The sequence below is a fragment of the Pelmatolapia mariae genome, linkage group LG4 (genome assembly GCF_036321145.2).
Source record: "Pelmatolapia mariae isolate MD_Pm_ZW linkage group LG4, Pm_UMD_F_2, whole genome shotgun sequence".
Classification (NCBI taxonomy): domain Eukaryota; kingdom Metazoa; phylum Chordata; class Actinopteri; order Cichliformes; family Cichlidae; genus Pelmatolapia; species Pelmatolapia mariae.
In genome coordinates, this window is record NC_086230.1 from 19,085,008 (window position 1) to 19,101,985 (window position 16,978).

At 42.8% G+C, this 16,978-nt stretch overlaps 2 protein-coding genes across 2 annotated transcripts in view; both read left to right on the forward strand.

Annotated features, from left to right (window-relative positions):
* Positions 1–9,309, forward strand: part of fam20ca (FAM20C golgi associated secretory pathway kinase a) — a 47,151-nt gene extending 37,842 nt beyond the window's left edge. The window contains exons 4-10 of the mRNA XM_063471747.1: positions 1,375–1,467; positions 3,996–4,111; positions 5,434–5,614; positions 5,748–5,857; positions 5,940–6,021; positions 6,964–7,023; positions 7,612–9,309. Of these exons, the coding sequence (XP_063327817.1) occupies positions 1,375–1,467; positions 3,996–4,111; positions 5,434–5,614; positions 5,748–5,857; positions 5,940–6,021; positions 6,964–7,023; positions 7,612–7,870 (901 nt within the window). The 3' untranslated portion in view covers positions 7,871–9,309. The remainder of the gene's footprint in view (positions 1–1,374; positions 1,468–3,995; positions 4,112–5,433; positions 5,615–5,747; positions 5,858–5,939; positions 6,022–6,963; positions 7,024–7,611) is intronic.
* Positions 9,310–15,940: 6,631 nt separating this feature from the next.
* The window catches only part of LOC134626169 (retinoic acid-induced protein 1), a 52,894-nt gene continuing 51,856 nt past the window's right edge, over positions 15,941–16,978 (forward strand). The window contains exon 1 of the mRNA XM_063471736.1: positions 15,941–16,089. The gene's annotated coding sequence lies outside the window, so the exon portion shown is untranslated. The remainder of the gene's footprint in view (positions 16,090–16,978) is intronic.

Sequence of the window (16,978 nt, forward strand, 5' to 3'; positions counted from 1 at the left end):
ATTAAAAATCTCTTTTACAGTAAGTGTATGGATACCCATCCGAACACAGAAACAACCAGAATATACACTTAAGTATAATTAAAAATGAATACTTTTGGAAAAGCAATTGTCTAATGCCAGAAAAAAAGGTAATAATATTATTCCCTTTGGTACTTATAAGTGCATTCAAGTCATTTAAGTCCGCCTCAATTGTAAAATATTTAATTGACGTCACATTGAAATCACAGCGGCTTTCAGTGCAATGACTCACAGGGTCACCTTTAAAAACCAAGACTCTTGCTGCTGTTTATTCAGCTCCCTCTCCACTTACACGGTATCTTTTATCCCCCACCCTGCACCCTGAAAATGAAAACACCATTACTCCCCTCCCTCCTCCGGGTTGGAAAGAAAGGATTACAATGGCAGCAATTGATTTATGGGTAAATGGCTGCTTCCCTGAAATGTAAAAGAGAAGGAGGACAGGTCATTTTCTGTTGTCACCGCTTTAGATTTTCAAGAAAATAGAAAGGGTGGAGTGGGGATAATGTGACACTCTGCCCTTAAGTCTGAGAGGAGACGAGACGAGAAAAAAACCAACAAGGCAGGGCAGGGCAGAGCAGAAAGTGGTAGCATTCACAAGTATGTGCATGTGTGGATTGTGCAAGCAGAGGAGTTATAGCACAGGCTGTTGTCAGGTGCGTCAATATATGTGCGGTTTGGGAGAAAAACAAAGAAAGTGAGTGAAAGTGGAGAGATAATATTCTTCTCCCAGACGGGTGAGCAGACAGTGAGAGCCAAAGACAAAGACCGGCACAAAGAGGCTTCTAGCATTTCCTGACTCAGATCCATGGCTTGCTTGGCAGAGATTCCGAGTTTTTTGTGTTTGCTGAGAGGAACTGAAGGATGCGAGGGAGAATCTCGTGCAGCTTCCCTTCAGCAGCCTTGTCCACACAGGCTTTACAGTCGTATGAGTCAGATTCTGGCCTAGAAAAGGATGCAGAGGCTTAGATGAGTTTGGCCCTGCAGGAAGCAAAAATCTGATGAAAGTTGAAAAGATTTGCATAGACGGGAAGAGAATGTCACGAATCAAAAGGCTGCATAATTCAAATTAAAACACATCTGATTCATAAAATGATTTGTTTATAAGATCACCCTCTTGATGAATTATCTTGAAAAGAAATGAAAGCAGGGGTTGATTTTTTTATGCTATGTCGTTCAGAATTTTTAATGCACATCGTCATGCTCCTAAGCAAAAATTAAGTATATATATATGTATATAAAATATATGTGTGTGTGTGTACACATATATATATATGCAAGGAAATCACATTAAAAAAGCAACTGCTTTGATTTCTCCTGCTGATGCGGTGCTTTATGCTGTGTTTTATCTTTCAGGCAGACGCGGGAGCAGGAAACGCCTCCAGATTTCTTCTATTTCTCCGACTTCGAGAGGCACAATGCTGAGATCGCTGCTTTTCATTTGGATCGGTGAGTTTTCCATCTTTTACCACTCAACTATAAAAAAAGAAAAGGAAACATACATGTGGTGCCAGAATGTGACCCATGTGCTTCGCCCATTTTCTAATCATCTCTCACAGTCTGTTCCAGAAAGAATGACAGGTCACACCGACAGCGACTTTTACCCCATTATAAACCGGAGGTGTGCCATAATGGACTTAAACTGTGAAAATCTGAAAGGGATTAAGTACACGAGGGATTAGATAACACGCCAAAAGCAGGGATCATCTCCTCTAGTTGGTGCTGAGTATATTGATTTCAGCATGATCCCTTGGCTCTGAGGACTTAAGCTGACAAGGTAGAAAAATATATCAACAGAAGAGCACTCAGATTTGATCATTTGGGATTCTGGGACAGGATGATAAATGGACTACTGGGCATCTTAGGATTTCTTGAGGGTAATTATCTGACACATCCTCACAAACACGCAATCTTGCTCTCTTTTAGATGAGATCGCCAACACATGTCCATCTGGGTAGGCAGATAGAGCCAAATAGGAAAATTGCAAACATGCCATTACAGAACATGGTAATTTGCTGCAGGGAGGTGGTGCCTGTGTTACCCCTAAAGAGCTGTTTGTTTTTAGGTCACATTCACCATGTGGGGCTGCCTGTGAGTTATAGTGCAGCTGCCCGACCACTGCAGCCTCTGGATACCAGACTGAGCTACTACTGTTATATTATTTCATATTGATGCAGAGTAGGAGGTTGTTTGGCCCTGCTAAAACTAGACACTTCTTACAAATTGTACCACCCTGTCTTGAAGATACTAGGAAAAGTAACCGCTTTCCAGTGATTACTTTCAAACCTCAGGGGGATTTGTCCGCTTGTTCTTTGCCTACTGTCGTGCCATCTGTTTTGAACAATGCATGACTCAAGGGTGTGTAAAAGGTGGAGTGTACACGAATAAAAGCCTGAGTGTGCTCTCACAGAGACTACACACTGGCACACACATGCATGTAGAAGAACAGGTGCTCTTTTGTCGTCACGGCCCAAAATGACGGTGCATTTTGTCGCTCCTGAATGCTCTCCTCTGTGGGCTTAAGTTTCACCAACTCTGTTCCACTGAGCCTGTCTGTGTGTGTCTGTCTGCTCCCAGGAGGCTTAGCTTTAGTTTCAAATAGATCAAGATCTATTAGACGGCAAACATATAATGGGAGAGGCTAAACAGGGGTTGAATAGGTGCCTTATGTGACATAATATAAGAAAAGAAGAGATTGAAAGGTGGAGACAGAAAGGAAGAATTGGGCCAAGGAACATAGAACTACCCTGATCTGAATACTGGTGGTGAGAAAAGAACGTGATCATGTGAATGGTCTGTGTATATCTTGTATTGGAAGTTAAATAAAGACCAAAAAAGTGTCAACAGGTTCAAATAAATTGATTTTGTTTTGGTGCCATTCACAGAGGGAAACAGATTGTCCAGTAAAGATGATTAATTTATTGCTACATCTTGAATGCTGAAGTCATAAAAATTATGTCATGTAGTGTAAAATTTAACTGGAAGTCACTAAATATAATATCAAAATACAGAAAAACTCCTGATGTCTCACTTTGCCCGTCTTTATTCATTCACAATGGACTTGTGTGAAGGGGCAGAGCCATGGAGTGTCTCTCACAACCCTCTGGTCAGCCCCACACAACCACAGGCCCATTAGGGACCTTGTGCATATTCATAGAACCAGAGTTACATCTAGTAACAACTTTCTAGCTGAACTGTTTTTACAGTGGTTTTTACAGCATGTATAACACATTTTAACCACCCATCTCAGTTGTGTTTAAAAACAACTGTCGTGAAGTGTTTCTTATTATTATATATTAATATATATGAGTCTGCTTCTATGAGACATACCTACGTAAGCAAACAATGAGTGTGAGTGAGCCTTCAGCAGTTTGCCATGGAGACAGAGAAAGAGTCTGGCTACACGTGTGCCTCAACTGCATGACAAAATCATTTCCTGTCCCCACACAAAGAAGGTTTATGCACACAAGCTGATCCAGACTGGATGAGTTTTATTAAATTATAGGTTTTTTTTATGTGTTTTATGGCAGCAGTTTATAAATGTTTCAACCTACCTTTTTACTTGATCGAGCTCATAGTATTAATCTGCAGAATGACGCCTTCTTACATGAAAATATTTCCTATTAAGCCTCTATTGGCGTGCGTGTATCAAAGATAAAGTGCAAGCAGGATAAAAGAGGAAGTTCAAAGCTGTTTGTTAAAACAAAGCAGGTGCTCAACGTTCAGAGCTCCCTTGCTTTGCTGGAAATACTCAGCACTGCCTGGAGCACCACAGGAGAATGAGCTGCAGGCTGAAGTTGCTCTGTAGCATCATCTGTTCACTACAAAGGAAATTTTGTCAGATGGTTTAAAGGCAGTAAAATGCGGACATAGTCTTCCAATTTACCACTATAGCAAAATCTGCTTCTGTGCATCATTATTTGTGTTTAAATACTGAATGATTCGCTTTTTCTGCACTTCTTTCTTTTGCTTTATAGGATTCTTGACTTCCGGAGAGTTCCCCCAGTAGCAGGACGACTGGTGAACATGACGAGAGAAATCAGAGACCTGACACGTGATAAGAAGCTGTGGAGGACCTTCTTCATCTCACCAGGTAGAGACTCTGGTGGTCTCTGCAGCTTAGCAGAGAGATGCAGCTACTTGACTGCATCATAAATCCAACTTGGAAACAGCACAGAGCAACCCTAACTCACTGACTTATCTAGTAAGACTTCAGTTAAACTGTAAACTGTAATTTGCAAAGTGGAGTATGAACTTGTAGCTTAGGGTAGTGTCACTCACTGTGCCCTGGTCTGCTCTTTAAAGTAATGAAAATGCCAAGTGTGGAAAAATTTAATTAATATAAAGCTATAGCCAGAACTCTCCACATGGTGGCACTGCAAGACAACACACAAACCTCATCAGTGCAGGAATTAGGATGTTTTGGGGGGGTTTTTTTATAGAAACACTCCAGCATCTAAAAATAATAAGATCTTGAAAAAGTCAGTTTTTTCTGAGTTCATTTAAAAAGATAAACTTTCACATTTTCTGTGCTCATCACATGTAAAGACAAGTATTACACAACTTTTCTGAGATAGTAAGCTAGGTTTGGAGTAAGCTAGAAGTCAGTGTTCACAAAGTGCTATATCAAACCATATTAATGGAAACCTGACTGAAAAAAGCGGAAAGGAACTATCATAATGAAACTTACAGTGTAAACATAGAGACCTTTGTGTAAAACAGAAATAAGAGGAAACTACATGTACTTCATACGGTCTAGGTTTTAAATACCTATTATAAGTTTCTGGAGCTTGTTCAGGTCTTATGAGGCAAATTAAAGAACCAACACATGTGTACTTCAGATGTTTGGTCACCCAGCAAAATGAAGTGTTTTTTGGTTCTGTTTTTTCTTTTAATTTGTCAGTCCCCTGTATTTTCGTTATAGTCAATGTTAAGTTCTTTAAAAGTAAATGGTTTAGATTAGAAACCTTTCTTTAGTAACATCTTTTCAGAAAACTGCATGTAAGGTAAAAAAAAACAAAAAAACATCACACTTAAGTGGCTAAAATCAGAAGTTGTGATGCATTGTGTGTAACGTGTTTAAGTTGGATTAATCTGATGTAGTGTAAGAAGTCATTTTCTGTTAAACTGCAAAAAGGCTTTCTTTTGAAATGTAGAATGATTTATTTCTCCCGTTGTGTTCACTGAACGGCACACACGGATACAGTGAAAGCAATGTGGCAGCCTGTGGTCTAATGCTTATGCTTGTTTACATCCTCTCAGCATGAGGGCGTGAATAAAGTTTTCGCATGTTGTCTTTGATTGTACCGGGGTCAGCGGTTCCTCATCGCCGCCATTAATCATTTTCTCCTCTGTGTCTCCATGTGAACTAAATCAGCATTTCTAAATCCGTGCCTTCACTTTTTCTTTTGTCAGCCAATAATGTCTGCTTCTATGGTGAATGCTCTTACTACTGCTCCACCGAGCACGCTCTGTGTGGCAAACCGGACCAAATTGAAGGCTCACTCGCAGCCTTCCTCCCAGATCTGAACCTAGCCAAACGCAAGACCTGGAGAAACCCCTGGAGGCGCTCCTACCACAAACGCAAGAAAGCAGAGTAAGAAAACTATACTGAGACACTACATTCATATATGTTTGTGATCACAGTCATGCCTTTAGCCAGTCCAAACATATGAGTCATTAAAAACAATTACTCATTAAGTATTAAGTGATTTTCTGCATATTTACAGGTGGGAGGTGGATCCAGATTACTGTGACGAGGTGAAGCAAACACCCCCGTATGACCGAGGCACTCGACTGCTGGACATCATGGACATGACCATCTTTGACTTCTTAATGGGTAAGGGGAAAACCAAGTAAACATTAAAATGATAAAAAGGTGTATTTGTGAGTCTTCTAATGTGCCATTTCCCCCTGTACAGGTAACATGGATCGCCATCATTATGAAACTTTTGAGAAGTTTGGAAACGACACCTTCATCATTCACCTTGACAATGGAAGAGGGTAAAGATATTCAACTAATTTAAAAGGGTCTGTCTTGGTAACCAGCTTAGGTTTGATCTACTTCGGCACCAAATGGATGAAAACATCATTGTTTTGCTGTTAGCAGCAGATTATAATCAGTAATTAAGATAAATTTGCGGTATATGTAACTTTGCCCATAAAATTACATATATATTCTGCTTGGTCTTGTATGTGTGCAATTCCAGCACACACACAAGTACTCAGATTTAATGCCCAGGATTATCACTGCTCATCAGAGCTGGGTCTGAGACGATGACCCAGAAACCAAACAGCAGTACGAGTTTACAGCTTCCAAACCCGACAGTTGTGTATCAGGTCAGGAGCCTAAAGAGGAGGATTCCAATATTTTTTTCTGGATTCACTGGATCATGAGCAGTGAATAGAATACACGCTGAAGGAGATACAGCACAAGTGCACAAGGGAGTCATCTAAAAACTGGAAGCAGTGGAAGCAATACAGCGCCACCCTCTGTGACTACCTAGGGTGTCTGCAGAGGTAGAGCAGGTCATCCAGTAATTGGAAGGCACCGGTCTGCATACCAAACTATTGTTGAGCAAGATACTGAACCCCTGTTGCTCTCCGGTGGATTCATCAGTGTGACTGTTAGATAGAAAGAACTTAGGAATAGAAAATAGTGCTTGTGTGAATGAGGCATGTTGTATAAATTGCTTTGAGTGCTCCAGTAGAGTAGAAAAGCCTATAAGATTTAAATCAAGTATGTTTTGTTTTTATTGTTATGCTACTAGCTGCAGAACTTTGTGACCTTACCTCATAATCGTTCTTCTCATTATAGAGTATTTTAAAAACCATTTCAAGAGGACATTTTCACAATTAATAAGGAAATAAACTCGAAATTTGTCTAACAAACAAAATCCACTGTTGTGATAATTCATTCTTTTTTCTTTATCCCCACACTTGCAGGTTTGGAAAGCACTCTCACGATGAGCTCTCCATCCTGGTGCCTCTGAGTCAGTGCTGCAGGTAAGATTTTAGTTAGTTAGTGAATGACAGTCATTTTGATAGGTTCCTTCTCCTCCTAGCTTTAGGACTGAAGGAGGCTGATCGCCCCATCAAACAGTCATATTGTGGATAAAAACAAACGAGTATTAAGGTCAAATCCAGAGATCAACGGTCCCCGTGGAATAAAAGTTCCATTTCGGATGCACCATATGATTTGGTCTAGTGGTATGCTGAAACAAATAGGTTTGTTAGTATGAAATAAACTTTTCACTTTTATTTTTCCACAGCATGTTTTTGGGTTTCTTCCTGTTAAAAGGGAGTTTTTCCTTCCCACTGTCACCAAAGTTGTTGCTCACAGGGGGTCATCTCATTGTTGCGGTTTCTCTCTATTACTGTAGCGTCTTTACCTTAGAATATTAAGCACCATGAGGAGAGTGCTGTTGTGATTTTTTGCTATATAAATAAAATTCATTTTAATTAAATTGAAAAAAAGTACTAGTTGGTGGGTTTACTAGATTCATGTGTTTTATGATCATCATGTTAAACACAAAAAGTTTCTATTTTCTTAAGAGATGGACAAAAACCCTTTTTCTTTTCCACCATTTCAAGGATGAGGAAGTCAACTTACCTGCGTCTCCAGCTGCTGGCCAAAGAGGAGTACCAGCTGAGCTCCATGATGGAGGAGTCGCTGCTGCGTGACCGCCTATCCCCTATTCTAATTCAGCCTCACCTTCAGGCCATGGACCGCAGGCTCCGGCTGGTGCTGCAGGTCGTGGCTGGCTGCATAGAGAAAGAAGGATATGTTAATGTTGTGGAGGAAGATTTAGTTGGGGACACAGCCACCCACAGGGGCCCTGGCCACAGGTAGTGAGTGCGAAGAGCTGACACCAATGGACCGTGGCTGTTCAACTAATGGGATTAGACACACACACACACACAAAAAAAAAAATCCTACTTCTGATATCAAGGTGAATTCAGTGAATTCCAAGACTTGCCATCATTGCCTATATGGAAACTGCTTTTAAGTGTGTTTATATGGAAGAAACTGTCTACAAATACCACAAAAGACTGTCCACACGCAGCACTTTGTATTTGTTAGATACAGATGTATTTTTGTTCTACCAGATGTTGTATGAGACATCAAGGAACCACTGCTGTGTTCTGACTTTGTCCTGTTTGGCCTGAGTATGGAGGGCATCGGTTTGCTTTGTGTGTTTTATTATATTAGAACATAACCAAATGAGAACCTACACTGACTAGGGAATATATGGTCAGACAATAAGCTTTATGAGTTATGACGATGTATGAAAACGTTTCATTTTTGCAAAATGTGTCAGAATTCAGTGTTTTACATTGAATGTTTTCAAGTTTTAAGTCATTCCTGGCACAAACGACAACCAGGAGAATATCAAGTTTTCCAATAATCTATATTTATAAGGTTTTTGTCTTGGCACAAGCTCGACAACATAAGTGCAAGTATTTCACACTGTAGTCCAAACAGTACCTTCACATTGCCTTATTTCAGCTTTGTGTATTTTTGTCACCTCCTCCCTCCCACGAAAGTTAAGCTTGCACTACGTACAGCACATCACTGCAACAACACGATATTTACCAAAAAACTTCAAATGTTAAGACTCGGCACCACACTGACATGATGGTCACCTACATCAAATGAGCCATTCATGGGGGCAACCTGATGTAACATCACAGTTTCTGTAATGCAGACTTGTTACAGATTTTGTGTCCAAATAGCTCTCAGAGCATCACAAAAGCCTGTTTTTTCCATCCTGGTTTTGCTTCCTGTTGCATTCAGTTGGAAAATTATTAACCAGGATACTTTTGCATTTGGATCCTATTTAAGTTGCCATTGTGTATATTTTTTATGTTTGAAATGATAGGAAAAACCAATCAAGTTGCTGATGTGGGACCAGTAGAATTTTCTCTTTCCTTCTAAGAGTCCTCTGTATTGGCTAACCCAGTACCTGTGCAATGACAGAAATACAGTACTTGAATGTTTTGGGGTTGGCAGTACAGACCGGATTCACAGAGCAACAAAAGTCTGAGTGGCTGATGTCAAGTTTGGAAAACGCTTGGCAGGGATAGCGACGTTAAAATGCCAGGGATAGACACGGGGACATCGAAGTCCTTTTTTTGTATTTTCATTGTAAATACCGATAAATACTTTAAAGATCTATCAAGCTGCACTGCACAGTGGTTTGCTTCTGTTTTCTGCTCTTGCATTGTTACTGTGAAGACCTGTTTACTAAATGATTTAAGTGTGCAATAAAAGCAAAAAGTGAGGACAAATCCCTGTGTGTCAAGAGTAGCAATGGTGAAGAGTGCACCATGAAGCGCAGGAGGACGAAGCGGAATGAGCCCTTATTGGCCAACAGCAACAACTATTAGTAAAACTAAACTAAACTCACAAGGAAACATGCAGAAGTAAAACAGTAACATGGAGTGAGCAGCTAACTAACTCAGGTAGCCTAAGCAGAAATCCTAACAGACCAGACTATACACAGACACAGGTGGGGACACTTAAAAACAGGTATAAACAGTGAGGATGGACCAATCACAAAGGAGGCACATGCAAATAACAAAACAGACAGTAACCAAAAGACTGAAAGATCCAAACCAACCGGATACCAGGATCATGAAAGCGTGTGCATGTGTTTGCATGTTTCTGCAGATGTGTGATTTATACTGCTCTTTATTTTACGCATGGGTGGATGTAAATGTGTTTGCCCGTGAGGACTAACATCCTCATAGAAACGAGGCTGGGATTACTCAAGAGTTTCCAGTCAAAACTCCTTCAACCTCTGAATATTAAATGAAAAAACTGCACATTCATCATGGCTGTTTAATCACTTAGCCTTCAAGTTACCAAGTGGTGTCATTTAGGACTCGAGCTATAAGGATATTGCCATATAAATAACTGGCTATTGTCATATTTAAATTTAAAAAAAAAAACTTACATTTTTAATGTACGTCTACAAGTTGTCATTTTTACTTTTAGAGAAATTGGTGTGGCATAGATAACAAAAAGCTGTGCTGGCTCATCTATGAGTCTTTTTTGTTTGTTTTCTTTGTCATTATATTCTTTGATTTAAATGTAATTTATCATTTCTAATAATGACATTTTAATGTTCACAGTGAACCACAGCTAAAAGACCTCAAATACCAATATTTACTGCTGCAGAAGGCTTGAGGCAAGCTCTAACTAATCATAAAAATGATTGAAAACTATAATTAGAACCATTGGCACATTATAGAATATCTGTCACATGAAGAAAACAGATTGACAAACACAAATAGAACCATTAAAAAATATTAATGGCTCATAAAGTGGGATCATAAATGACCCCACTTGGTCATTTCCATAATATAGGCTGGCAGCTTTAAGGGTGAGCAGAGTCCAGTCCATACACACAACTACAAACAATTCAATTTGCATTTATGACGGCAGCATTTCACTTACAATTTCCTTTTATCTTTTTTGATACAAGTGGCAACACAATCCAAAAAATAAGTGCACAAGTGTTTGGGAGCTGAAACTGATTTGTGTAGTTTTGAAAGTTTAAAGGTTCCCCACTCGCACCTGATACATAATTCCAGCTGTCCATCTGTTGTTCGGGGCATGTTTGTTGTATTTCTTTTTTCATTGAATAATGCACCAAATGTTTTTAATGGGTCACAGGACTGAACTTGAATCTAGATAACCCCTCTCTTACTTACAGGTTCATGCGGCCAGAGTATGTGTAAAGGTTTGGTGCTGAAATAATACAATATATGTCCCAAACCTGAAAATAATGTTCACCAATAATGGGGACTTCACATGCTACGGGCACTAGGTTTACCCCATACCCAGACAAATGCTGACTTATGAACTGTCCAGATTTCCATTTTATCTCAGTAAGTCTTAAACGAGACTTGGCACAGATCATGTTGGTATATGTTATGCCAGTTAACCAGATTAATAGTAACAGTAACAGAAGGAGGAGTTCTTTATTAGCATCTGACAACTCTTTCAGTCTTTTTGTTGTTCCTCCAGCAGCATTAAAAAAGTGTAACTGGCGCTAAATTCAAATTATGCTTTGCCTCTCTTTTTTATGAAAGCTTCAAATAATCTGCAAATCATTGTTTTTCACAGCATCCTAACTCGTTAACTAAAATGTATATAGCTGTATATATCTCTGATGTAATAACAAAAAAAACTTCCGTTTATTTAAGTCAGACAAACCCTGAACATCATATAATGTCACGTGTAAATCTCGGCTCAGTCTTTCATTCCATAGAGCCTGATTCTCGGCCTTTCATTTAAACCTTCAGTTAGAGAACGCTTTTAGTCCTTAAAGGCGAGAATATCGAGCTTTGCATTAGTAGCATACACACACATACATGCACATATCCCAGAGCGCTGTTGGTGTTAAAAGGTACTAAATTAATGGTGTGCTTAATAATGGCGACCGAGGCGCTGTCCGTGGTGCTAAAATTACTGCCGGTGTAATCTCAGCAGTGCGGCGACCAGCACCGCGGACAGCGCCTGGTGTTTGTGGGGCAGCGGATGTGCAGCCACACTTTTAGGAGGCGAAGACGACTGGAGCCTTCTAGCGGCTGTGAGTTTTATCTCTGGACTTTTCTTTTAGCTGTTGGTGTTTTTAAAAGTCGCAGTCAAAGGCAGATGATGGCTTCCGTGCCCGTTTTTTTCGATGGCTACTTTTGTGCGCCGCTTTCCTGCTTCGTTCACATTAAATAAAAGTACACCGATTACTCCCCAGCAGAGGGCGCCAGTGGGTAGTTTATCTAATCAGCCCTATCGGACACATTTCAATAGGTGGCGCTCGAACCTCGCGTTCACGTTTGAGTTGTTTACATCTGTGTCGTGGAGGTGACGTTATTTGTTGTCCTGGGTTGTGCACGCAGACGGTGATGCGTACACGCGTGCATGCGTGCTCGCTGCGCTTGATGAGCTTGGTTTGATTATAGCTTTCGTGACCTTCGCTGTCCCTCAAAGACACAGAGGCTACCAGCATGGGACAGCGTCAGTCGGTTTGAAGGTATAATGACACGCACACGCGCACACACACACGGTGTCGGCATGACGCCACTCATTTGTTTGTGAAAAGGGTTAAAGGAACAGCTCCCCCCAAAATTAAATATATCAGTTTTCCCTCACTCTCTGTCCTGTAGTCCTGTTTAACCATCTAGATTGGATTGATGGCAGCAGCCCAGTTTCTCTGCCCTTCCTTGAACAAATTCACGTGATGCTACAAGTGTCAAAATTACATTTGAGGAGGGGCGGAAGCACATGCTTTAAAAAAAAAAGCACTGCACGAGTGAACTATATAAATAATTAAATAATAAAATAAACATCAAAAGAAGACAGATGCAATTTGGGTGATGGTGTGTGTGTGTGTGTGTGTGTGTGTGTGTGGGAGGGGGGGGGGGGGCGTGAAAAAGCTATTTTAGCCATGTTGTTGCAATTAATAGCACTGCCACTAGGCTGGGATTAGACTGACTCGTGTAACTGTAAATAGTTGTCTGTAAAAAAAAAAAAAAAAAAAAGAATATCGAGTCTGCGTTTGAAAAGGTCAGATTCTGGGATTTGTTTATTTATTCATGAATGTACGTATTTATTTAATGAAACATGGCACACACACACTTCACCATATTACCATTTGCAGTTTCGCTTGACCAGAGGGAAATAACCTAAACAGAAATATTTAATGTTCCCTCACTCTCAGCCCTGATGTTGTTTCCCCCTCCACAGCAGGTCACCCCGCTTTCAGAATGGCGGCCTCTCCTGCCTAGTAACAGTATCCAACGCCACTGTCCTCCCGTCTCTATGGCAACAGAGAGCCACCCCTTTCCTGTCCTCCTTCCCATTGATCCAAGTTGAGCCAAGGTGTGTGCGTGTGTGTCTATGTGTGTGTGGTTGAGTCCTGGATGACCGTGACCCTTGCATCACCTGTGCTTTTCCCCCGGCAGTGAACTTGAAGTATGGCCGATTTGGCATTTCTTGAAAACCAAACTTGTGAACTTCTGAAAGGAGGCAAAAAACAATCACAAAACTAAACAAAACGATGATAAACACCATTTTAAAACGCCGATATCCATCCCTGAGATCCACGGCTCAGTGTTGCAGACTGACTTATTATTATAAGCAAAGAGAGCTGCTTCCTCCCAGATATATTTGACTGGTAAACAAACACACCGCTCTCCCTTCAAACTGTTCACACAACCCAGCTCGCAAGTGTGCGTCAGAGCGTATGGCGAGCTGAGATGAGAGGCGCTTTCAAACGCGGCTTCAGAGGCACTCGTTTCTAACCCCTGTCCATCTCCACTGATGTCAGCGCTGTAGGCAAAATCACGCTCCACTCAGATCCGCACTGATCAAAAAAAGAAAAGAAAACAAATGCGTCCCCAGGAGGATTAAGCTGCACCGAAATGATTCAGGGCCCTGCGTGGTTTGGTTTGGCTCTGCGCGTCCAGTGGCATCGGCTTAAAGGTGGACGTGGCCGAAATGTCACCTGCATGTCAGATTGACATCTTTGTGTCCCATTTCACCTTAAGGGAGGGAAGGAAGGGGGCATTGTTGCTCTGTGAGCAGCGGGGCCTGTCCACGTTGTTTTTCACTCGGCTGAACAACAGCCTGGCGGTAGCTTACGCGCTTGTGCCAGCAGCAGGAGGACGCTCTGTGTCTGAGCTCATGAATGATTAAAAGACGGCTATTTCGCGGCTGCAGCTAAAATTGGGAGTTAGCCCTGCCTTAGCTATAATTAGAAAGCAGTTGAAAAGCGTTCATTTATAAAAGAGCATAGGACGGTTTAGACGTTTTCAGGTGACCATGCTCCGTGTGTGTGTGTGTGTGTGTGTGTGTGTGTGTGTGTGTGTGTGTGTGTGTGTGTGTGTGTGTGTGTGAGAGAGAGAGAGAGAGAGAGAGAGTAGCCCCTCTACCTCCCCAACGCAGACAGGGGGTCTGCGTTGGGGAGGTAATGTAAGCGCGTGTCCCGAAACTTCCCCCACCCTCGCACCCCGTCTGCCGTCAAGGTCAGACGGAGGCGCATCCTTTTGCGTCAAGAACCCGGTGGGGAGAAATTAAACTCCAAATCAATCGCCCTTGAGCCGAAGGCGAGCACGCGGATACGCCCGCGTGCCACTGAGTCTCGTTTGTTTTGTGAACGTGTGAAAAAAAAAGAAAGAAAAAGCAGCCGAGCGTGGCTCTTCTCTGCTCTTCTGCTCATCTGTCCATCCTGGCGCGTGCGTGCCAGGAGCAGATCACGGGCCATTGCCGTAATTGCACAGCGAGCGATATACGGAAGAGAAGGGTGGGAGGAGCAGGAGGAGGGGGCATTCTGAACCCAATGAAGCGCCCTTGGCTGCACGGGAGAAATTCAAGAATGACCGAAATAGGCGAAGCTCGAGCAAAGCGGAAAGAAGAGGAGAAGACGCTGATTACTGACGCGCGCCCGGGCACGCTGCCGGCAGCGCCTCGTCTGTCACTCAAGAGGGAGAGGAAAGGAAAGAGAGGAGGAGATGGCTGAATGGGAGGAGAGTCACAGTCCCACTCCCTCCTCCCCCTCCTCCTCCTCCCCTCCCTTCCTCCTTATTTTCATTCATGGCACAATCAGTGACACATGCCTACACATATCTCCCCCATGCAGTGCCTGGCTCGCTCTCTCTCCGTCAAAAGACCGCTCTGTCTCTCCCCTTTGCACACAAGCACACACACGCACACCGCACACACCTTAGCATAGGAGAAAACACCCCTCCCCTTTTTTTTTTCATTTGTTATCTAATTTTCTCATAAACACCAAAACACACTGCAGCTCCCCCCTCGTCTCTTCCTATCACTGTCTTTCACACTGGGATTTTGGTCATCTCTTTTCATACGTGAGTAAACACAGAGAGTATGTCTCTGTCCCCCATTCTCTCTCGCTCTCTCTTACACACACACGCACACACACACACACACACATATTCCAGATAATAACAAACGACAACAAACACATCCAACCCAAACAGGATAAACAAAAAAAGAAGGACACAACAAAACAAACACAGACACGGGCAACTGCACACTGAAAATTGCATATTAAATTCTCTCTCCTTCCCTTCTGCACACACACACGCACACACATACACGCATACACGCACGGTTGTCTTTCCAGACACACATGCAGCTTTCCTCGCCACCCATTCAGAGAGAGAGAAAAGTGAGGAAGGGTGGGAGCGAAGGGAGGGAGGGAGGAGAGGAGGAGGGTGAGCGAACCTGAGAGAGAAGGCTTTGAAGCTGCCGCTCGCCCTTTCTCTCTCCTGCCGAGTACCTCAGAGTGCAAGAGAGAGAGAGAAGCAGGTGGTCCCACAGCTCAACCACTCCTCTCCTTCCTCCCATCAGCACATCAGCAATCTCTCTCTCCCTCTCTCTTTTGCTAGTCCTGACACACAAACACACACACAGGGCGATAGCAATCACCCCACATGAGCACACACACACACACACACACACACACCCATCTGCTCTCCCTTGCGCACACATTTCTGAGTGGTGACTGTCGGACAAGCTCCTGGACTCCCCAGCAGAGGCTGCAGGACCACGCACCCCAGTGCCCCTCTAACCTCCCTCCAATGCTCACCATTGACACCCCCCCCCCCCCAAAAGCTAATTCCATTATACATTCCCGACTGGAAGGAAGAGGGCCGTCTTCTAATTGCTTTCTTATCCCCCTGAGTCCCCCTCACTCTATCCTCCACCACCACTACCCCCCCCCCCAGCCCCCCCCCTTCTCGGCCCGCCCCTCGCCCTACGTGCACTCAACATGGCAGCAGACAAGCAGAGGAGGGAGGCGAGCTAGAGAGCAGGAGAGAGGGAGAGTGGGAGAGAGAGAGAGAGAGAGAGAGGCAGGCAGGCTGCTGCTATCAGGGAATACTGGTGCCATTTTCAGCATCGCAGGCTAAAAGGATTGAGCCTCGCCGCTGTACGCTTGGCTCGGCTCAGCTCAGCTCACCTCAGCTCAGACCAGCTGAACAAGAGGGGGACTGGAAGGGCCAACAAAAGAAGGAAAGAACGGCTGACCCCTAACACAGGTACCACGCTTCTCCCTGACATTTGCATCTCTTCTAAGGCAGGATACAAGTTGGAGCGCAGCACAGTGCAGATGGAAGTGTGAGCAAGGTGTATTGGCCAAGGGGGTGTGTTTGTGTCTGTTTGTGTCTGTTTTGTCAATGTGTACACCTGTGTGTGCGTGTATGTGTGTGTGTGCCTGTGCATGCTGAATAGAGGACAGCAGGGTCTCTCGTGGGACTGCGTTCTATTTTCATTTGCTGGGTGTTTTTTTTTTTTTTTTGGTTTTTTTTTTCAGAGAGAACATTTGCCTCCCACATAAACACACACTCCCAACACCTGCTTCAACCCTGTTTTCCACCAGCATCTGTCCAAACAACAGGCACCAAAAAAAAAAAAAAATTAAAGCCATATCTGCCTGCAAAACACATGGATAACAAGCAGCGGAGGCATGAGTTGCAACCTCTCTTTCTGTTTGTCTGGGGTTTGTTTGTTTTTTTTCCTCCCTTCCAAGCTCCGTTCAGCATCCTGCGCCTTAGGATGTGTTACGTAGTCTTCTAACAGGACGCTATGTCAGAGCAGCGATGTGTCATAGCACGCTGTTTACTCTGCCTATTGCATAAGGACAAATCTGAAATACACACATCAATATTAATCTTATGAAACCAGTGATGAGGTCAGATTGTAAAATGTGTTTAGTTTGGCATACAGATTAATTTTTCTAGATCTTTGTATTTTGTTTGTGTGTCTGCATGGAGTTTAGGCACAGCGTGTTAAAGCTCATATGCTATTTTTAGTATGGCATTGCCTATTTCCTGGCCCTGGATGCATGCTGTACGGTACATATGCACACTGATCTATATGTGAGTGCCGCACGTCCAACATGCTGCATAGCTCATTTCTGAGGTGCCT